Here is a 23,595-nt window from a genome sequence, read left to right on the forward strand (position 1 = left end):
GTTGTGGGCAGAGAAAAAGCAGCACTTGCCTTAAGGGTTCAGGTAAGGCTGCTGGGGAAAGCCATCCTGGGGGAAGATGCCAGTTCAATAAAGGGAGCTGGCATGAACAGAAATGCCTAAAGCTTTTTTATTATATACAAAAACCACCCAATGTCTTGCTCCCTGGGGAGGAGCTCCAAGATAGTTGTCAGTCTGGCTTGCCCCTGCCCTTTAATCTGAACATGCCCAAATGGGCCAGGGGCTTTATTTTTGTATTGTTGCATTGTCTTCCTCCCACTCACTGTGCTTTCCTCTCAGATGCCTGTGGCTGCTTTTGATACTTCTCTTCCCTGTTTTGGCCTCTCTGTTGGGCAAACTTTGTGGTTTGCCACCTTTTCTTGCCCCTTTTTCTACATCTTTGATGGTACAAAAAAGCTTTTGGTTGTTTCTCTGTTTGCATTTCACTCTCTGTAGGGTTGTGTCTGATGTGCTAAGACAAAAACATGTGAGTCCTTCTGAATTCTATCTAGAAGGGAATGTTCAGGAAGAGAGTGCAAAGCACAATTTAAAAAGGCTGTGCACTCCTTATATTTCTCAGCATCATAAAGACAAAAATATTTCCTACTTACTTCACAGTAAAGCTATCAGCCCTATTTACTTTGTTTTTATGTGACATGCTTTATCTGGCGACTTCCAAGAATCTTGCCAGTGTAATTTATATAAATAAATCTCATGTTGCTCCTGTGCAATATGCATTTTCCTCCATTTTGCAGTTTGGGGAGCCAAGGCATTTAAAAACTAATAGGCTTATGCAGAACTACCAAATAATCTGTCCTTAAGAAAGAGAACAAGAGCTTCACAGTCATGCCTTCCCTGCCTTCCTTAGTAGAGTGTTGTCCACCTCTAGTTAATAGGCAGTCTGGTTTTTCTTCAGGTCACGATCATAAAAAGATCCAATTGTCACTTTAAATAGGTAATTAAAGTGCCTGCCTTTATAATGACCTTCATGAGAATGCACCAGCCACTGCACAGGTGGGTAAGACGCTGCTATATTGAAAAATATGAGGCTCAGAGAGATTAAGAAATGTGACCAAGGATTTGGAAAATAAAAGTTCACCCTGTAATACAGAAATTTGATTCTTACTTTTCTGAGTCCTAGAGAATATTGTTTTCCCACGGGTTTTGTGTTTTTTGTTTGGTTGGTTGGTTGGTTTTGTTTGTTTATTTGCGTGGGGCTCTTTTGTTTTGTGTTTTTTTTTTTGGTTGGTGACATCCCATCCTGCTGTGTGTGTCCCCCAGATTTCCTAAGGTTTGTGAGGAGGAGGAGACACTCTCTAGGCAATCTGCATACATGTTGGCTGGTCACCATGAAGTGACAGAATTAGTGACTGGAGAGGGTTTTATATGGACTGGATTGGGCGGCTTGGCAGCGACCTGGAGCTTGAAGAACACAGAGCCACCAAATTTATTTATTTATTTATTTACTGCCTTTCTAGTAGCTTGTGTTGTTGAAATAGGTTACCACCCCCTCTTCTGTGGTGGAAAAGAAACAATTTCAAATGGCAAAGAAGTCGGGAATGACTGTGATTGTGTTATGTGCCTTTCCTGGAAAAATCCCTTTATGAGATAGGTGCCCTGAAGACACTGGTACATTTGGACTGCAGCTTTTCCAGTAACCCAGCAGGATTTGGTGGGTGGAGGAAGGGGAAGGAACTCTGAGCTGTGACAATGGGAAAATCTTGGCAGGGACTTGCACACGCAGTCTCGCAATCGGCCTCAATGTCCCAACTGTTACCAGAAGGGATTGCTCCGGCATGAGGAAAGCTCAGAACAGGGTGTGCGAAGGCAGCCACCAACGCGAACCCTGGATCCGTGCGCTGGGCGGAGGAGGCGGCCGAGGCCACGTTCCCCGTGGGCTCGGTGCCACCGCCCTGCACTGGTGACAGGGGACCGGAGCTCGTCCTTCCCCGCCAGGGAGGAGCGGCGGCTGCTCGGGATGCGCTGTGCGCGGCGCGGCTGCCCTCTGCCGGGAGCGGCGGCACGGAGCGGCCGAGGGCAGCGGAGCCCTGCTCGCTCCCGCTCCCGCTGCCGCTGCCGCTGCCGGAGCCCGCCCAGCCGCCCGCGCGGGGCACGGCTCCGGCTCTGCCACAGCGCCCTGCCAGCGCCGTGCCTGCGTGTGACTCCAGCCCTGCAGCACTTCCTGCAGGGATATCTCACGGTGGGTCATTTCCTTTTGACTCAGCGGCATCAGTCACGGAGTATATTGCTCCGGCTTTTGGCTCAGGTCTCCGGCTGGGAGGATATGCGCCCCGGCTCACACACGGGCTGCGGGGCAGCTTGGAGACAAGCCCCGGGCTTTGCTTCCGCGGGTCCCTCAGCACCACCAACTGCGGCTGGAAGGGTGCTATTCCCCAGCCTGTCCACTATATATCCCCATGAATCTGCTGGTATGGTAATATATCCATTATGTCTCTGCTGGTTTAAAGGTGTTGGCAGGGCTGGTGGGCCTGGCAAGTCAGCTCCAGCAGTCTTTCCAAGCTCAGATTGTCGTGCCCACACGATAGAGCCACTGCACAGAGCAACAGGCTTCTGTGAGTATCCCAGCATTGCACACCATGGGCTGTCAGGTCTTAAGGCAGCGAGTTTTAGCTCGTGCTGATTCAGACACCTCTGGTACAGTGAAACATAGCCTAAATCTGGATATTGTCCAAACCCTTCAGAGGTTGTGCTCTGCACCTAAGATATGTACAGTATATTAGTTTATATGAATGAACAAGTCCATGATGCAGTTTAATGGACAAGTTGATGTGAATGAAAGGATTCCATTTTTTACAGCATGGGATTTTGACTATGTAGCTGAAGCTCTTTCCTGTAAAAGTCAAGACTACCTACTGCTAATGTTGCATTGCTGAAGCAAAATCACTGCATGGACAGAGGATGCCATCCGATCCATAGATAAGTGGAGTGGTCTGAAAGCTAGGCCTGTAAATAAATACCCTATGCCTCCACATGACTTGGCTGGACTAGTTTTAGGGAAAACCAGCTATTCCTGCCAGGGGAAATCAAAGTGTACTTTGTAATTTGGGACACACTTAAGGTCCTATATGTGCAACAGGAATGGTCCCACAATTGCTGTGCCTGTCCCATCATCCCTGTGTGTCCTGTCTCTGCAAAAGGACATCATGTGACTGACGTCAGGCAGACAGGACAGAGCAAAGGCTTTCAGCTCTGAAGAGCTGGAGGGTTGTTGACCATGAGGAGCAGGTAGAGCTGGTGGCTCAGGTTCCTATCTGTCAAGGTGGACACGAGGTGCTCAGCCACAGCAGAGTCCTGTGGTTTACACTGGGAATTGCCAAATCATGTACAAGATAGACATGAAACAATGTTAGAGATCCATGGCCTCAGAAACCTCAACAAGAAAAACACCTCAAAGCATGGACAAATAGACCTCCAGTTTTGCAAATCAATGTGAAAATTGCCTCCAAAGGTTTCCAATTATTCATAATAAAAATGCAGTGTCTGAGAATCTAGAAATTCCCATTAACTGCAAGGGACACTTGGAATGTAGACACTTGAAAGGAAGGACTGCTGATGGCTGGTCAACCAGTAACCTAAATACCTGTCTGCCCACTTTTGCCAAGAATTGCTTCCTATGCAGACCAAACTCGATACTTTTAAGTGCACAGTATGAATGCAAAATATTCTACATAAATGGATATTATATAGAGAGTATATAAGTATAGATAAATAATACATGTCCACACAATAGGATTTTAGGGTAATGTCTGTATCAGTAAATCTGTATCTGGGGCAGTACGACTCCATGGTCTAGAAATTAATAGCTGATTCCATTTAATTTATTCTTGCCCTGGTTTTGGCCTGTGCCAGTTAACACTTTTCCAGACAATTCCCAGGCACGACTGAGGGAGTTACTGTGGGCCAGGGGCCGTTCCCAACAACCACTTGGATCCAAATGCCTTGCTTGAAGGATAAAAGAGTTTAATGTTACTGGTGCAAGCCATCCTGTGCCAGTGCTCTCGGTGCCAGAGAACAGTCCTGGGCACGTTTAATTTACTGGTATAGACATAGTCTGTGAGCCCAGGGGATTAGGCAGGGTTTTAAGGATTGCATGCCTGGACTTAGGTAGTTGATTTCTCCCAAGATCCATTTTATGGAACCTTGGGTTTGTTTGTGGACATGGGCCTTGAGCCTTTACATCTTCGATCACTTTGGTTAAAAAGCCTTGTCTTCTGGTGTTCATGACCCTTTAGTGTTTTCCCTAAATAGCAAAAATCTGGTGGAAGGTAAAATGTGTTGTAATTATGCAGTTTTCTTATCGCTGTCTTCATGACAGTGGCATATAACAATACTGAGCTCTGTTTAATTAACACTTTTAAAATATTTTTAACGAGAAAGTCACATAAAACCTAGGAGATAAAAATAAAACCATACAAACCAGTAATTTTTCAAAGCCTGGCTAATTTTCATCAGGCTTTGTAGAAAATAACTTCCTTTGTCTTCAGGTATTCTAGAGATTTTAAGATTACACTAATATTGCTGTATGAAATTATGGAGGGACTGATTACATTTTGAAAGGAACACCCCTGCAGGTGTATTCAGTTACACTGATCCTTATGGTACTGCATCTCTTGGGAATGGTGCTATTGAGTTTCTAGTACGTGAATGTGCTTGAGCTTTGAGCTTTTCTATGTCCTCTGAAGAACAGCACAGAAAAGAACCTGACTGACAGCAGCAAACCTGCACTGATATGAAGGAACAAAACTCCTTTGGTCAGGATACTAATTGCAGTGCTCTGAGTCATATACTTTTCCTGACCCATCTGTCTGGTCTAATCATAGCACTTTCTCCTAACTCTTTCTGGCTGTCACCCGCTGAGCTTGACTCTTACCAGAACTTGAGTGTCATTTCTGCCAATGCAGCCACGGCATTAGTGTCAGGACACACAGGCCAGGGCTGAGATGAACACTGACATAGCGAGTGTCTCTTCTTATCTATGCAGCTCCAGTCAATCTGGTGGGACTGCTGCTCTACTATGTAATCCGTGACCTGAGTATCCAACCATCCCAACCACAGACCGTGTTGGGACAGCTCTGATACTGTGATGATGGCACACTAGGGTGATGATAGTAGCAAGGAAATGGGCAGAAGTATACTAAAATCCCATTTATCTGTGAGTATGATGAGTGTCTGCCATATATAAGCAAATTAGACTGGCTCTTCAGAAGTTATGCCTTGGGTTTACAAGAGAGAATAGAGGAGGGCTAGGAACGGATGAGGTGAACATCTGATCCTTTAGACTAAATCTGTCTGTCCTGTTTCTCTTGCCATTTGCTACACATGCCTCCCAGAGGTGGAGTCCCACACACGTGCTACATGCATGGCTTTGTGATGTGTGAGCAGATTTATTTGGGGGATTTGATGCTGTGTATCTGGGCCTATTACCCATCTACAGGACAAGCAGGATACATCGGAATAGATCTGGCTGAGAGAGAAGAGAGAGTTTTCAAAAACAGGCTCCAGAAAATCACTCATGAATACCTCTAGGAATGCTGGCTGTGGTGTGGAAACTAAGATGGAGGGAATTCTTTTCTGCATTGTCTCCTCTGAGTGCAGTCAGGTGTGTGACCATTCTTTGGAGCCTGGTGTGAGGCTGTACCCTGTGTCAGGCTCTAGTGTCCATTCTCATGCACTCGAATGGGGAGAGGTCATCCTAGGGTGGGATTCGGAGGCAGGCCTGATCCTTTCATTCTGGCCTTCTGCATCAAGAGGTTTTGCAGAGCCTGGGAGCAGCAACCTGGCTGGATGTGTGAGACACCCAAGACCTTTGGTTACTAAAGTGCAATTTCCTGCGTGAGCGTGTACTCGCCGGTATAAAGCAGCTGGCCGCTGCTACGTGGTAATGCCGGTTCTGCCCTCAGCCCAGCCGGCAGAACATACAAGGCGGCAGAGCTGGGGAAGCCCTGCAGCCCTGTGTCCCTGCATCCCGCCTTCCGTGCTCCCGGCCGAGCGGCTGGACGGGGAGCCGGGACAGCGCCAAGCCGCGGTCTCCTGCGCCCTCTCGGGCCGGTCGGACGGTAATGCACGCACAGAAGGAGTCGGGGCGATACACGAGACGCTTTTCAAGAGCTTGGAAACAAAGAGAAACGAGGGAGTGATGGATGATAGGACCTCCATGAAAATATCGCATCCCCATCGCTTATCAGCCCTTTGTCTTAGCCCGTCTTTTCGTGCCACCTCCCCACCTTTTTGACCATTTGTAGTGCTAGCGTGACTGCATGCAGAGCTCACGGTTTCTGATGCCAAATCTCATTTCCTCCCTCCCAAGGCTGTTTTCATCCTTGTTTACACAGCCTAGAGAGCTGTTTCAAGTGGAATTTCTGGTGAATTGCTTGCAAATAACTGTCCTTAGCTGTGGGAAACTGATAAAGCTTTCATCATTCAGTCTTGGCCTCTAGAAGAGTTGGGGAGGAGGTACAAGCACAATGTGCAATCACCAAGCTTAGAAAGCAAGGAGTAAATAACATGCTCGTGATTTATTCTCATTACAAAATCTTCTAAAGCCTCTCCTTCCTTGGCCAGTCTAGCAATCTGAACTTTTGAGGGAGAGGCTTCTGAAGACAAGTTATCTTTTTCTGTTCCTCACAACGCAGCTTTATTGGATGCTTGGATGCCTTCTGTTTGCTTATGGCTGCTTTGTGGCCACAAATCCTCAGCCATTTGCAGTTCTCCAGTTGTTTTACCTGCAAGCCTTTCTCTGAGGATTCTGCTGTGCTGTCACTCCTGCAGAGGCCTCAGGCAGTGCTCCTGCTCCTCTCCCAGCTTTCCCTGCCGTGCTGAGCCACTGAGCAGCACAGGTTCACACACTGACTTCAGCAGACCCAGAACTGTCTTCCCTCCCCAGTGATGAACTGGAGCCTGGCAGCAGCTGGAGATGAGGTGCAGGGAGACAGATGGGAGTCCTAAAAGTTCTGTGAAACATCCTCAGTGCTGGCTGATGTTTTCTGATCATCTGATGGTAGTCTGAGAGGTCTGGCCAGTCTCAAAGTGGGGCACTGTAACCAGGAGTTGCCTAGGATGGCCCAGCCAGGGTACAGCATGGGTGTGGCCTGGCTGTCGCTCTCCTCACCTGTGCATTGTGCTTGCATTAAGGCACCAAGTTCAAACTTGCATGTCCTGGAAAGTCTTCCTAGAATTTCTTTCCCTGGTGATACTAACCTGACTCTTTTTTTCACTTCCCTTAGAAGCACTGAAGCTGCTCACAAATACATATCTAGATGGGGTGCCCAACTAGAGGAACTGGGAAACCTCTTTGATGTTGAAAGCTATGTTTTATTTATACACTTTGGATAAGCCCAGAGGCTGTCTGGGCAGCCAGGAAGTTCCAGAAAGGAATTTCCCCCCATCAAATCAGGAACCACAATAATATTTTCTCCCTTCCTCTGCAGAGACTTTGTGTGCTCATTTCCTAGCACTTTTGCTTAAGAAGTTTCCCATTTTTGAAGGACCCTAGGACCTTTCTCTCTGATGCTGCCCTTCTAAGCAAACCTTATAGATTGAGGTTTCTTGTCTTTGACCTAAAGACTTCACATCTGAGGCAGCTGATGAGCTGGTAGGCTCTTTCTGTGTGGGAAGACTGGATGTTTCTTTCATATTTGGACTGACTACTCCTGGCTACATGGCAGGGCTCAGAAGCACTGTGTGATCCCAGCTGAGGACTGTTATTGAGAGGGCATTTGAAAAGGAAGAGATACGAGTGAGTTGCAGTGACTGTATTTGAAGGAAAGAAGGTCAGATGAGACAATCCCTCTTCTCCAGGGATTAGAAAGAAGTTATACAAAGCAGAAATCATTACTTCTCTTTGCTTGTGTTTCTGAGGAGCCAGGCTGCCCTGCTGCCCGGGAGTTTCTGGCTGGCCAAGCTAAACTGTGAGTGCTATCCCAGCAGCCTGTTACTGAGTGGGTGTCATGGGGCCCTTCCAGGCCCTCTTGCGGAGGAATGAATGTCTGCAGTGCCAGCAGGAGAAGCACAGTGTAAATGACCTGCTCTCTCTAGTTCTCGGTGTATCAGCCACATGCTGACTTGCCAATTGGCCCAAGCAATTTGCAGAGAGAGAATGGGCAACAAGGGGATTATAACAGAGATGGGGCTGCCCAGCAGTGCTGTTAAGAGGATTGTGTCTTCTTCTTATGTATGTCATAGGGCCCATGCTGGCATGGTCATTGTTTCTCTATCAAAAAGCATCTCTTCAATTTCCTTTTCCTTATTTTCCTCTTTTATGACAGTCAAAACCTGCGTATGCCAAAACATGCATCCTAGGTAGTTCATTGCTCAGATGAGTCTAAATGATAAGTATCTAAAAGAGAACAGATAGCTGTTACCCTCAGCCACCTCTAACCAGCCCTTTCTGGTTGTCCCTGAATGTCTGAAGTGTTTGCATGACAGCATCTGGCTCAGTTCTGGGACAGTTTGTAGCCTTTAAGGTAACGGTGGGCAGTTCTCACCTTTGGTTGCTTGTAGCCTTAGTGAAGGGATCCTTCATGTGTGGGATGTGGGATGTTTCCTAACTGCCTGTCCCATATCCCTGGTATAAAGACCACACAGTCAGAGCTTGGAGAGCCCTTGTGTGCACTGCAGCTCATCCTTGCAGCTGGGTCATGGAGTGTTTGTGGTTTGTGTGGTGGGGACTCAGCTTAGTTTGGCCTCTGTTAAGGCCGACATCCCAGAGAGGCCAAGTCAGAGATGATCCCTTCTGGAGGAGCCCACAGGCTCAGCAGTTCACACACTGGGAGGAGAAATGCCCAGTGGTACCTGCTAGAAGTGATTGGTGCTGGCTCAGGGACAGAGCTTAGTGCCCTTTGTTTGTTTTGTTAGTCGTACTGTTCTGGGAACAATTATCATTATTTTTGTGGAGTGTCCTCTCCTGCTTTTATCTACTTGCATTGGACTGCGTTTGAATCAATTGGTGGATGGCCCTGCTCTGGGGCACCATTCAAGATGTGCCTGGCTGATTTGAGTCCCCATCTTCCTCCAAGCAAGTTCCAGGCTCAGCTTTCATCCTTGTTGCATCCTTCAGTTGCTCCTTCCCTGACTGGCACTGGATGTACCTCCAGAGTCTCTCTGGTACATCACCCAGTTAGGGTTACAAAAGAGAGGGGATGGATGGGGTTTTCCAGCTGATCCTCGTCTCCCTTGGTGTAATGAGGGGAGATCCCCAATAGATGGCACTTGAACCTCTTCCCTGGCGGTTTTTGCCTCCAGCCTCTGGATGTTCAGACCAGCGTATGCACAGATGCAGCATGGGCTGCTACGGCACAGTGTGTGGAAAAAGCAGACCAAAGAGTGGTTCAGTGTGCAAGAAGGGGCGAGCAGATCCTCAGGTGACTTCAAAGAGTGAAAAATGCATCTCTTTCCTTTTGAGAAGGCTTGGCCAGGCCTGCCTAATGAGGCCTTCTGCACCCACACACATTCCTGTTCTTGCACCTGGCAGTGTCAGTGGTACACCTTGGGCAGGATAAACTGCAAAAGGCATTATCTTGTCCTCCAAGCAAAATGGGAAACATGGCCCAGAGGGAATCTGTGCATTAAACTAATCATCACAGCATTGTCTTCACCCCTACTGCCTCTCTCTCCTATTGCACTGTTTGGTCAGGATTACCACAGAGGAATGTCTCCAAGGGAAAATAAGATGTGGCATGGCAGGCATCCGGGGATGTCTTTTCCATGGCAGCAGCAGGCAGGAACATCTGGAAGTGAAGGAGTATCCTGCCTCAGCTCACTGTCCCCTGCCCTATCCCTGTCACCTCAATGCCATGTGTCCTTGCAAGGGAAACTTGCCACTTGCCTCCTTTTTACTCCTGCTTTGGCCATGAGGAATTTAAAGAGATCTTCAAGAAATGCTGGAGCAGTCATGTGGGCTTACCCTAAATGTTGTGTGATGCATTTTTCATGCTTTTATCATGTGACCAGAGAAAACTTGGACTAGGTTTGAGATTGAGATTTGGTTTGAACCCAGTTGGCAGATTAAAACTCCAGGGGTGAGAAACCCACAGGAACCAAACCCAGAGCGCACTGATCACATGAGATGCTTGGGAACAGAAACCACTGAATTTTGCATCGCTCCAGCAGCATGATCTAGTAACAGGCTAGATTACAGTCTGGGAGCATATGGCTAGGTGCCATGAGGTACCACTTCTATTCTTGGTTCTTCCGCATCTTTCTTCAACGACCTTCAGAAAGCCAAGTAACCTTCCTCTGGCTTGGGTTTTTCCTTTGGGAGTAATTCTATTACTTACACCTGGAAAAATATTTTGCTACTCTTGGATAGCAGTTGCTCGGTAGTGTTCTGCAACCTGCATGTGGAGGAGCAACACCTCCAGACCTCTCAGGAAACTTTCTTTCCACTCTGTGATGCAGCAGCACGACCTGTCATCTGCTAGGAACACATTTAGCACATTGAGTCTCAATCTTGGGGCACAGATCACCTAAGACAAGGGTTGCAACAGTAGGTTGCAGCTCTGCTTTCTGTGAGGGTTTCTTTTCCTCCAGGGGTCTGCTGAATTGCTTGTCATTGGTTGCAGCAGTGTGTCATTGTGCCTCATTTAGAGGAGATGCTGGATGCTGTGGGTCAATGGAGAGATTGTGATCTGTCAGTCAGTTGCTCCTGGCTTTGCAGTTGTGGACCAAGAGAGAGGCCATGGTAATTTACCAGTGTGAGGTGCAAGGTTGGCTGGGGAGGAACCTGAGGGTGTGAGTTTCTCCTGAGTCTGCTGGAACACAGATTTGCTCATGGGTACAGAGTCTGAGAAGACATTGGGAGCAGGTGTCTATAACTAGATTTCCAATAGACCTGGGTGTATCCAAAGTTGCTGTTCCTGGCTATTCTGGTCATATGAAATACAAAGCAAGAAAGAAACAATCACTCTGTAGGTGTCTGCTGATACACATGTATGTAAAGGTTGCAGAAGCAGGATTTGTAGTATTAGTTTCTCTCACATTGCAAGTGCCCTGACAAAGCCTCATCAGCATTTGTGTTTGCTGCTGCCTGGCCCTGCAGCAGGTTAGGAGGCCAAGCATGAATCCTGCACCAGGCTGTGGTCCCCACTGCTGTCCTGTGCCTCAGTGGGGTGATGTGAGCTCAGGTAGAGGCTGTGATATGTTACACTTAGGATTGCAAGTTCTGCTCTTCTCTCTTTCGGGGAGCATTTTCAGCTTCATCTGTTCTGAAACAAACAACAAGGCCCTGGCATGTGCCTGTCCCAGTGCTTGAACTCTGAATGGGAAAGCAATTATACACATTAGTTTAAGCTGGCTGTGGTTTATGAGTCCTATCTTACAGACCATTAAGGACAGCTGGTGTCTCCAGAGGTGAAATAAGGAATGAATAATGGCTTGGGGAATTTGGCTTGATATGAAAAAAAAAAAGGGAAGAAATTATAAGAGAGTCAGATATACACTGGTTATTGGTTAGAGACCAGGAATAGTTATTATCTAACATTAAATATAGTATTGCATGTCTATATGGAGGATTTCTGCTTTCAACTGGCATTTTACTCCCTTGTGTTGGAGGCAGGATGCCAGACTAGCAATCTACTCACATGCACTATTCCCTGTTTTTTTTTTTTTTTTTTTTTAATTAATGCAATAAGAAAAGCAGAAGTACCTATAGCAATGTGTGGTGGCTTAGAGTCAAAAGGTTGGATTGTAAGTTCAGTTTGGGGTGAACTGGGGGAAAAATAGGTGAAAACAAGTCCACCATGTGAATACAGAACTTACAGAGCAAATATGGTTTAACAGCTGAGACAGTTTCCTACTGCAGACATCTTCTAAGAAGGCACTATCGGAAAAGCAGAAATGTTGTTTTCTGGCTTGGACTCTGTGCTTGTTGTACTCCTTCAAGAAAAAATACTTTGCTAACTGGAGCTGAACCGAGGCCCTTTCCCCTGCAGTGAAGATGGGCTCTCTCTTTTCCAGAGTCAGCACTTTAGGAGTGCTCTTTCCTTATCTTGTTACAGGCCTGCTGGCTGAGAACTGGGAACCCATACTCTAACCAGCCTGTGCTCCTCTGGAATTTGTACACAAGCAGAGACCTCTGCAACGCTTCCTAGCTTGTCCCAGGAAGAAGGTTGGGACAAAAGGCTCTGCTGGTCCCAAGTGACTGGCAATGGGCAAAAGGGACCTTTCACCTAGACACGGGGAGTTTATCGCTGGCATGGAGTTGGCTAGTGGGTGAAAGCTCTTTGTTGTTACTGCTGGCAAACGTGTCCTGTGGGTTCAAAGTGGCTGGGAGCCTATCAGTCAGTTCCTGGTAACTTTCCCGACTGTTTTGCCAGGGAGCTGTTGGAGGACTGGCCATGGAAATGGGACACCTTGCTTGTGCCCCAGGACAGCTGGTGCAGCAGGAGCTGGTGCCGCGCCTGCGATTCTGTGACGAAAGGCTGTGGCGAGCTTCTCAGCTTCTGCAGGCCCCTTGCAAGCTCCGGCGGTGGCTCAGGGGACTCGAGACGGGACACACGAGCCTTCCCTATGGATCTGTGCTCTGAATCGGAGGACAGGACAGACAGGTCACGGCATCCCGTCCCCCTCCTGGAGCGAGCAGGCTGCGAGCCAGGATGCGGTGGCGCACAGGCACTCACCGGTCCGCTACATCCCGGGCAGAGCCCGCCCAGGTCGGGGACCCAGGGAACGCCGGTCGCAAAGGGCCGGTGACCCTTTAAGCGGAGTCCCCGCCCCGTCCCGCCCCGTCCCGCCCCGTCCCGCCCCGTCGGGCCAATGTGCGCCGCGGCTGCCGCGCCGCTTGTTACAAGTTTCCCGTGGCGGCGGTGCTGGAGGGTTCCCGGGGCGGCGGTGCCCGGCGGTAGCAGCGGGAGCGATGCCCGATGCCCGCCCGGGGCTGACCGGGCGGCAGCGCTGCCATGAGCCGAGCCCGGCGCCTCGCCCAGGGAGCTCTGCCGTCCCGCAGTGAGCGCTCTGTGCCGAGTGTCTCTTGTCCCCTGCAGCACGCTGCCAGCTGGTACCTCCCTCCTTGCTGAAGCGTAGCTGGGGAGGGGGTGGAAGGCAAAGGAAGTTTGGTGTTTAATTTTTTTCTTTAGGCTTCGGAGAGGGATTCCCTGAGCTGCCAGCGCGGAGGGCTGTAGGACAGGGTGCGGTGGCGGAGGGGAGAGGGGCACAGCTGGGAGCGGCTGTGCGGAGCTGTGCCCCGCCGTGTACCTGGCGTGCTGCATGCGAGCTCCGCGCAGCTCCGCCGAGCGTAGCGGCAGCGGCGCGGCAGATGCAGATGCGTGCGTGTGTGTATGCTTAACCCTTTCTTGGCTTCTCGGATTTGTACCATGCTGAAGATCCTCACCAAAAAGCTCAGGAACCAGAGTTTGAACGAAATTCAACCTTTCCAGCTAAAGGTAAGAAAAGCCGGGTTTCTCTCGGTTGGTTTTTGTCCTCTTCAGGTAACTACTGAGGGGGCCTTGAGAAGATGGAAACTTGCAGTGTTTATTATGCTGGATCAGTTTCCTCTCAGCCAGTGTGCTCAGGAGGAACTGGCCTGGGCTGTATTCCTGTTACTTAAAGTCCTGTTCTTTGCACTCAGAATTTCCCTGCACAGTTCAGATAATACAGAAAGGTGTATGAAGACAAATGTATCTTTCTGTTCTTTAGAATGTTCTCCTTTTGATGGGATTCACATTTAACTCTGTGGGCGTTTGCCTAGGTACCTTTGTACGTGTGCAATCTGGAGCCTCCTAAGCCTTGCCAGGCTAGAACCCCGCTGTGCTAGGTACTGTACAAACACGATCTACCTAAAATGCCTTTCAGCTCGTTGTTTGCATTTCTCTCTCTTCTGGTCCTGAAGGCCAGAATCTGAGCTGAAGTTTGCAGACTGGATCATTGCATTGATCCATGGCTTTCCAGATCCTTCTTACATCCGTTTTAAATGTTTAAAATAAAACTCAAGACCACAGATTCAGGATAAGAACTGTCTAAGCCCTTCCTGCCAAATACAAAGAGGAATTTTTGAGCCATATACCACAGGATAAAAATGGAGCCGTGACGAATGAGAAAAAAATACCAGATCCTGATTTGGCAAAATTGTTGTGAACCAAGGGATACCCCCTGAAATCAGCAGAGTTACTCTGGATTGGCACCAGTACTGTGGGAAGTGTAGCACCTGGCCCCAAATCAAAGAAGGGATTTGGGAAAAGTAGCAGCCCTCGTTGCCTGAGTTGGGGGCTGGGGATCCGTATACCAGGCTCTAGTGGAGTCTTTTGTATGTGTTACACAGAGGCTCATTGCCGTGTGGCTGCACTTCTGCGCAGTCACTCTGGACAGGCTGATGGCAACTTTGATGAAACACCAGCACTGTTTCTAACAAAGTTTGCTGTACTTCTTCCTCCAGGGGTTGCACATTCTGTGGTTCTCAGGGGAGGCAGGGTTAGATTTTATTTTTGGAAGTAAAATAAAAGCAATGCTTTAGGTTGTAGTGGATTGATTCAGTGCAGAGTTATCTGCAGAGGCAGTGAGGGGATTGTTTTAACACTGTGTTTCTGGGTCTTATGGCTGAAATCTCCTCCTTTATCTTTGTTGTTTGTCTCTTGGAAGGTCAGGTTTTGAAACTCTGAGGATCTTTGGAAGGAGCTCTCAGAGGTAGATACAGCCTTCAGGATGCTTGGAGGCATGCAGGAAAATGTGCATGAGTGGGCATCTGCAGCCATTTTGTTCATATCAGTGCCAAGGTTTTGTGCTGCAGACAGGTGGTCTGTGTTTTTGCACGCTCAGTGGAGAAAGTTAAGCTTGCACTGTGCCTTGCTTGCAAGGCTAATGCATAACCCATCAGAGCTGTCTCTGCAGCCTGCAGTGGGGAGTGGTACAATGACTGGTACACATGTGTATGGGCAGAAAGCCAGACTTGCAAACTCTGGGTTTAAATCTGTTTTGTAGGCCTTTGGGGACCATGTGCAGCTGCCTGGTCTTGGTTGAGCCTTGCAGCAGCATACTAATTGCTTAATGGAGTGTGCAGTGCTCTGTCTTGGGTGTCAGACCAGAGCTCCTTGCAGGTATGGAGCAGGGGTAGGTGTCACAGTGGGTGAGCAGTGGCTGTGCTGTGCATGGACCCTGTGACAAGGCTGAGTGTCCAGTACCATTTTGCTCTACTGCCCTCATGATGTGGGGCTGCCAGGCACTGACCAGACCTCTGCCTTCTTGGTCTTTATCTATGCAGGTCTGTACATATTTTGGCTTGTATGGTATATGCATTATTCATAAGATCCTGTGTTCTCTCATTGGAACCTAGTGAAAAGTTAGGTATGAGCATAGAATCAGGTCTGTAGAGGTCTGTTGTCCTGTTAGTGGACATCAAGTTTGGGTAGAGTAAGAATTCATCTGCACTCACCACCCAAATCAAGAGCTTTCTGAGCCTTAATATAACAGTGCACCTAGCTGCTTTTCTCCTTTATTGCCCACTTGCTTTTGCACTTTATGACCTTCGTAGGAAGTTCCCAAATTCAAGGAAAAGCAAGCTGCTGTTGTGCTTCTAGCTTACAATTGTATTCTAATTGTCAAAGTCCCAGAAGACTGTCCTTGGGTAAATTTTGAACTCATTTTTACAAGTTTGGAAGATTTGACCAACCTTGGATTGGTATCCAAGCTGTGGGAATGTTTTCAGGATGAAATTTCTGCCCACTGTAAAGGTTTCATTTTTGAATGATGTGTCCTGAATTGGTTTAATGTGGCTGTGTTAGGCCCTCCTAGTCTTTCCCCACTTGGAGAAGCTGAGAAGATGCCAGTGCCTCCTGTAAGTGAAACCAGTAAATATGCAAGCTTTGGGTGTTGATGTAATGGACTTCTCTTTTTCCTTACTGAAGCTGGTCTTTAGGTAGTTGACAACTATGGTTGCTCAGAGGACCCCACTCAAGAAATGTGCTGGTGTCTTTCAGAAAGTGTCCCTTTATTTCACTTTTACCTGAAGTCACTATGGTAGGAAGGGAGGGACTGACTGACACTTTGCCTGATGTTGGGTTAGCATGCTCAGCCAGCAGTTTCTGATAAGGGTGGCTGGGCTGTCAAGTGTGATAGTTAGGTTTCAAATTTGAGCACCTTGCCTTGGAACATGGCTGATTGTGCTGTCTTCACAGAATCCCAGAATGGGTGAGGTTGGAAGGGAGCGCAGTGGATCATCTGTTCCAAGCTCCCTGCTCAAGCAGGGTCATCCTGGAGCACATGGCATAGGATTGTGTCCAGATGGTTCTTGAGTATCTTCAGTGATGGAGACTCCACAACCTATCTGGACTTGGTCACTCACACAATAAAATTCTTCCCCACTTTCAGGTGTAACTTCCTGTGCATCTGTTCCTGCCTGCTGCCTCTTGTCCTATTTCTCAGCACCACCTAGCAGAGCCTGGCTCTATCCTCTTGACACCCCCTGTTTAGGTATTTATATACATTGATGAGGTTCCCTCTCAGTTGCCTCTTTTTTGAGACTGAGCAGCCCAGCTCCCTCAGCCTTTCCTCACAAGAGAGATATTCCAGTCTCCTAATCATCTCTGTTGCTCTCTGCTGGAGCTGATCCAGAAGCTTCATGTTTCTCTTGTTGTGGGGAGCCCAGAACTGGACACAGCACTCCAAATGTGGCCTCCTTGGGGCTGAGTAGAGGGGCAGGATCACCTCCCTCAACCTGCTGGCAATGCTCTTCCTAATGCACCCCATGGACCTCCTGGGCCACAGGGACACACTGCTGGCTCATGGACATCTTGTTGTCCACCAGGTCCTTCTCCGCAAAGCTGCTTTCCAGCAGCTGAGCCCCCAGCCTGTGCTGGTCCATGGGGTAATTCTTCCTGCAGTTGCCTTTGTGAATTTCAGAGGGTTCCTCCCTGCCCATCTGTCCAACCTGGCAAGGTCCTTCTGAAGGGCTGCACAGCCCTCTGGGGTATCAGTCACTCCTCCCAGCTTTGTGTCATCAGTGAATTCGCTGAGGAGGCATCTGCCCCTTCGTCCAAGTTATCAATGAATGAGTTAAACAATACCAGGCCCAGTATTGAACCTTGGGGGACACCACTAGTGACAGGCCTCCAACTAGACCCTGGGCCACTGATGATGACCCTCAGTCAGTTCTCAATCCACCTCACTGTCCATTCATCCAGTCCACACTTCCTGAGTTTGCTTATGAAGATATGTGAGAAACAGGGTTGCAAACGTTGCTGCAGTCAGTGTAGATGATGTCCACTGCTGTCCCCTCATCCAACTAGCTAGTTGTTTCATTGTAAGAGGCAATTGGGTTTGTCTGGCATGACACTAGTAAATTCATGCTGACTAATCCATGTCATGTGGATAGACATGGCCTCCAGATTGAGGCACTCCATCACATTTCTAGGGATTGAGGTGAAGCAGACTGGCTGGTAGTTCCCTGAGTCCTAATTCTGGCTTTTCTTGAAGGCTGTGGTAACATTTGCTTTCTTCCAGTTTTCAGGCACGTCTCCTGATTGCCGTGACCTTTGAAAGATGATCGTGAATGACCTAGCTGTGGTATTTTCCAGCTCTCTCAACATTTATGGCAGCATCCCATTAGAGCCTGCAGACTTGTGGATATCAAGTTTTCCTAGCTGTCTTCCCACTGGACACTTGTACCCCTGTAGCAGGGGCAGCATGTCTGCTCCTGAGCTCTTGTAGTTGCTAGGACAGCCTGTTGGCTTAAGAGCTTCAGCTCTTCAACCTTCACCTTCTGTGGCTATATCCGAGAAAGGATAGGGAATTGCCTGGTGCCTCAGTCTTTCGTCTACTTCTTGCTTCAGTGGTCTGGTGTTACTTGCTAGAGATTAGGCCAGATTCAGCTAGAGGCAGATCTGATTTTACAGGTTAGGGATAATCTTTGATAACAGCTGGCAGCTGGGTCTGTTCCAGAGCAGTTGAGACAGCAGAAAAGAGTGAGAACAGGGGAGTGTGTCCCATGTTGTAGTGAAGTACTTCAAACCAGGAAAGTGAGAGGAGCCTGTAACTTGAGGCCTGATACTTATTTATTTACTTTTTTTTGTTGTTAGTTGTCCAGTATTACAGTCTAGTACCATTTTTTAATTTTCTTTCATAGTTTTGGACTGGTAGCCCTGAGAAGCACTTTATGAACTGTAAGTCTGGCTGTTCAAGGAGCTTTTAAAATGCCTATCTTGGGCTTGCATGTGGGTTTGTGATGGAATACTGATACTGAGTCCTTACAAGTATTCTCTAACCAACTCTGTGAGCTTACTACAAATCAAATGTCTTGTTCATCCCCACAACTTGGAGTAGGGGTTTCTCACACAAATGTGTTTCTTCCAAGTTTGTCTTTAACTCTTGTGGCCTTGCTATTTATGTAGTGACTAAAGTGTGGGTGTCTGTTTTCTGAGCTTTGCTTGCAAGCAAGCTCCTTGGGGCAGGGAGCATCTGGCTGGAACAAGTCTATGCATTGCCAGTCAAACTAAGCCCTTAATTAGTGGCCCTAGGTGTTATCAGAATGAAACAGTTGGATTGTGGTGTGTTAAAAAATTAACTGGCTGGAACATGCAGCTGAAGAAAACTGAGCACTTTAAAGGTGGCAATTTCATTCCAGCCTTACTGTTGACACAAACAGCTTTGGAGGTGATACAATTGATGTTCTAATCCACAAAAGTTGTTAAATTACTTATGTACTTGGCATATTTATTTTGCTCCTGGCCAGAGATAATTCAGACATGTTTGTCACTTCCTTAATGTTGATCAATGATGAGAAGGCATATGTGAGTGTTCTGGTGACACAGAACTGTATTTCTCTGCTACATAATTTTAGCCTTATACTTGTTTAAAGGGAATTGTACGCTAGGCACTGTGTCAGCATTCTTCATGTACCTTTGCAGCTTATATGTGTGCATACACAGCACTGGGGACTAGGAAGTCTTCTCAGTTATTTTCTACTGGCATCTGTATCTGGAATCAGCTATGAGACTCTGGTCTGCCTGGGCAGCCCTGGTGGGCAACTGGGAATCATCTTGATCCTCCCTGTATGAAGGGGGTTCATTTGGCCGTGCAAAGTGCAAGCTTGCAGGCATTGAGCCTGAGTCAGTGTCGCTGTGGTATCTTGTTACTCTGCAGAGCCCGGAATGTTATTTTTTTTCCCTCCTTAGACCAAAAAAGAGTGGAGTAGCATTGTTACTGATGCACAGTGGGTGTGCTTTCAAAGATCTGCATAAGTGCCCTTACTTACTAGGAATGAGGACAGACTGATTTCTGTCTTTCTTTCGGCTGAGTGCTTGTCATGTGTCACAGGTCTTCAGCTTGGCACAGGGAAAATTGAGCTTTGTCTGCTGTGGTGTATGCAGGTTTTTTCTCCTTTGTGGGTTTTTCAGCAGATCCCACCAAGCAGGTTCATTCTTACAGAGCTGCAGGGCTGTGTTTTATGTTGAAACTTTGCTTTTCTTCCTGTTACATCAGCTGGTTACATTAGATACTTCTGGTTTGTCGTAATCTCACTCAAGAAAGGCACAAATGCATGAATCTAAGTGTGTTAATACAGTTTTGACTTTTGGAGTATCTATGAATATGCTTGAAATTAGGCTTGTGATAATTTGGACTAAAAATATATATGTTAGTGGGTTAGAAATGCTGTGGTAGATACTTAGCCAAGACAAAGAATAGAACAGGCAATCCCAGCCACTTTAAGCCTGGAGTTTTTGAGAGTTCTGCCTGGGGCATGGTAAAATAATAGGTTTGCAATTCTTTCTTCTTGGCTTCGAAGGTCTGAAACTTTAAGGGTTGTCATCTTTCCCGTGCAGACACTCAGCACTGATAATCTCCTGTAATGACTTAATTCCAAAGAGTGGTACTTCAGACAAATTGCAGATACTGCAAATACACCGTGATGGGACATTCACTGACATTGGGGTAGTTCATTGAGACATTCTCTCAGCTGGCCTTTATGACTGATAGGAAACTATGGACTAGCTCAAAAAAAAGTCCCAAAGGCACAAAGATATCTCATTACTTTTCTTTGTATTTGTATGAAAAACTTAATTCTGAAAAGTCAGTGCTATGTATTTAACTTTGGGATTTCAGTGAAAGCTGATTACTTTGCTTTGCTGGGTAGTGCAGTTCTTCATTTCCTGCTGTCATGCATCGTCTTACAAGTTCCAAATTTGTTGCACTGTTTGAGGTGCTAAATGTTTTCCTGAGCATGAAAGGAGCTCATATTTGAGGTGAAAATACAAAGCAAAACCAGGTAATTATTTATTTCAATTATATGGCTTTCACAAAAATGTGGGTTCGCCTTTTTTTATAGTAAGGAGCAAGGCTTGCATATGTTTGGGACATTTCTGTGGAGTGGTGGGTGGGCAGAGCACAACTCTGCTGTAATGTGTCAGTCTGGCCAGCTTCCCTGGCTGTTCCTGGAGCATGCCTGGGGTCACAGAAGTGTTGTTGGGCTGCCTCAGTATGGGAACCAAGGGCTGTATTCCCTTTTCAGTGGGAAATAGGAGTCCCACACACATTGTAGGCAGCGCCAACCCCTCCTACTCCTGTGCCTTTATCTGTAGCCCCTGTTCTCCTGTTGAGTGGGATTCAGGTTGCCGGGTGATCCAGCTCTTCCTAGCAACCAGCATCACAGGTATGTGTGCGGTTGGGGCCGTGTTCTGCTGCAGGAGCTGCTGTACGTGGCCGTGGGCAGAGCCTGTTTGTCCTCCTGCCACCGGTGACCAGCAGTCAGCCAGCTAAGCTGTTTTTGAATAGGCACCAGCACCACCCACAAGTACTCAGCGTGAACACCCAGGCAAGGATTTAGAGAAAAGCCAATTAGTTGTGACCTTTATCTGCACTGAAAGCATTCGCTATGCAGTGTGAACTCTGCTGTGACCCAGGCCTAAAAGACGATGTAAAGGACATGTGGCCCAGTGTGACCTATGCAGAGCTGTCTCCATGCCAGTCTGGGCACAGGGCTGCCCAAACTGTGGGCATGCAGCAAACAGGTGAAGCAGGGTTCCAAGAAGGTTTCTTCTTGATTGGCATGGTCACTCCTTGGAGGTGGATAGCTCAGGGTGTCTCTAAGCATTTCTTCCCTCTCTTGCTATGTTCTTGCTTTCTGTGCGCATTATAACCTCCTCTCTGCCATGGGCTGGTCTGTTTGGACACAGACCTGGCCTCCATATATGCCTCAGTCTGTATGTCTCACTGAATTGTTCAGCTCTTACATGGTGAGTAGGTTTTTGTTTTTCCTATTTATTTTGTAATCGCTGCAGCATACCAAGTGCTCACCCTGTTGAACTTCTACTGTTATCCCTTTGAGAAGCTCTAACAGAAAGGGAATGCCACAACAGAGCACCCGTGTGAAGAGCTCACTTGGTTCTCTAGTCCTTGATGACTTCATGGAGGGTGAAATACTGTGGATGCTTAAGGAAACTTGCTGTTGGACCTGGTTGTAAGAAAATATCTTGCTTGGTGGATTTGCATTGAAGCCACATAGCTACATGTGGAGTAATCCCAATCCTGGTTCTTTCGAGTTGTCCTGCGTTAGCACAGCAGAATGTCATCCCAGAGTGGCAGAGGCTAAAAGCCCAAAGAAGATTCTATGAGTGCTTTGAAAAGCAGCTGGTGTGGTCCAGTCTATGTTTTCAGCCCACTCTTCCCCAGGCAGCGCATCATCCAGGCTCAGCCTGCTGCAGAGCCACTCCAGCTTGCCAAAGCCTGAGCTGTGGTGCTGGGCACAGATCGATGCCTGTGCTCCACTGGCATGCCCCTTTCAGATGAGTGCTGTGGGAGAGGAGATGCGGTGAAACCTGGGGAGGTGTCCCTTAGGCACGATGAGGCTATGGGTTGCCTTCCTCAAACAGCATGGCTGGGTTGGTTGCTCTTTGTACCCAGCAAAAACACCAGAGAAAAGCCCTCTACAGCTTTGCCTGGAATCACCTCCCCCTCAGCTGTATGAGAAAACCTGTGAGTTCAGGGCTTGAAATGCTTTCTGAGGAGAAAAAGGAAACCAATGCCTGAGTTGAGGTCTCCAGAGGAGATTTTTATTAGTCATGTATCCCATTTCATGGATAGGTTCACCTGAAGTTTGTTGCCTGACTTCAAGGTAGAGAGTCTTTATCTGAATGTAGATTTATGAAAGGATGGGAGATGTCTGGTATTTAGAAGATGTCCAAATAGCTAAATGTTGTTAAGTGTCCACAATGAGAATAGGCAGGCCTTGGTTTCTGATATTTCTAAGGACCAAACTATTGTTTGGTAGCTAATAAATTGATTTTTCTGGGCTACAAACCTGGTTTTGAGCCACATATTTCAAGGAGATCACACAGTTTGAGTAGCTGATAGCAGAAAGATCCTATCGCTTCACACCCATTTTGTTCAGCAATCTGTCTCATCCTACTCCGTCCTAACGGGGTCACATTGTTTCCACGATGCATGCTGGTTTTTATTTAACTGATGTCCTTACTTCTTGGCGTGACAGGCCACAATCTGCCAAGCTCTATATGGGCATAAGATGAGAATAAAATTTCCTTTGGTTGAACGGGGAATTTCCCATCTTGAGGAAAGATGCCAAACAGGCAGCTAGGTTTTCCAGTTTGCTGAGAGTGTGTCTGGATGTAAGCTGGAAAAATATAAAATAATCCTTCCATATCCTGTCACCCAGTTATTACACACAAAGCCAAGTGATTGTTCCAGACAGTTGTCTGCAGCCAGACTGTTCTTCTGTGTGTTTTTTTCTTTATGATTTTTTTCTTTATTCCCGTGAGTTGGTTATTCCAAGGAAATAAAGTTCTATGGCCAAAGGCTAATAGGAGGAGAGAAGTGTGGTGTTTGATGTGAAGCATATGAACTGAAATAATTTAGAGACTTGAAAAATCAGCAGCTTCCATGTATAGTAAAATATGGTGCTCTGTGTCACGCTTCTGTGAATGGGGTTTAGGAGCATCCATCCTGTGTTAGACATACAGTTTCCCCCAGTATCCTATCTCCTGTATTAGTATCCCAGTAAGCTTCTTTTACCTAAACCTGTTCATTTTACACCACCAAATCTGTGTAGGGTCTTTGCATGCGAACATCCTGTGGCAAAGTATATTACACCTTAACTACATGCTGTCAAATGATCACCTGTTGTTTAAGACCTCCTCATACTAATTTAACTTTGTGCCTTCTGTGTCATATATTAGAGAGTGAATATTCAAATTCTGTCTTTGTGCACTCATCTATAGCCCATCTCTCCATGTGTGGGATGATCTGACAACCCATTTGTCAGGTTTTCCCAACTAGGAACCACTTGGACTCACAGAGTGTTTACCAGGAAAGGATCTGGTGCAGTGACAGCCATTGCAAGTTATGACATGTCCCTAGCTCTTACTTTGAAGGTGCCTGACCAGATGGATCAAAGACCTGGTCTGAAAGGATTATCGTATGTTACTGACATGCTCTCTGATAAAATGCAAGAAGTTTGGTGTACACCCATAGGGATGAAACAGCTCTCATCTGCTTGCACTCAGAGGGGTTAATGTGAGATTTTGAGAGGAGGAGAAGCCTGAAATGTCTCATGTGCTCCAAATGTATTTTCCAGCCTGACTGTAAGGCATTGTTCCTTGTGTTTGCAAATGTGGCTAATGTAGTTCTTTATGGCTGAGCAGAGGT

General features: G+C 47.2%; 1 protein-coding gene across 7 annotated transcripts in view; it reads left to right on the top strand.

The window, feature by feature from the left end:
- Window positions 1–12,750: 12,750 nt before the first annotated feature.
- The window catches only part of LOC146439338 (uncharacterized), a 57,037-nt gene continuing 46,192 nt past the window's right edge, over window positions 12,751–23,595 (top strand). For 3 of the 7 annotated variants that reach the window (XR_014850756.1, XM_085055050.1, XM_085055052.1), the window contains exon 1: window positions 12,751–13,394. Coding sequence is in view for 5 of the 7 variants with exons in the window: in XM_085055050.1 (XP_084911176.1) it covers window positions 13,290–13,394 (105 nt within the window). In the remaining 2 variants the exon portion in view is untranslated. The remainder of the gene's footprint in view (window positions 13,395–23,595) is intronic. The other 4 variants (XR_014850755.1, XM_085055051.1, XM_085055049.1 and 1 more) reach the window with 3 other exon arrangements.

This window comes from Lichenostomus cassidix, chromosome 3 (genome assembly GCF_008360975.1).
Source record: "Lichenostomus cassidix isolate B80296 chromosome 3, HeHo_3.0, whole genome shotgun sequence".
Taxonomy (NCBI): domain Eukaryota; kingdom Metazoa; phylum Chordata; class Aves; order Passeriformes; family Meliphagidae; genus Lichenostomus; species Lichenostomus cassidix.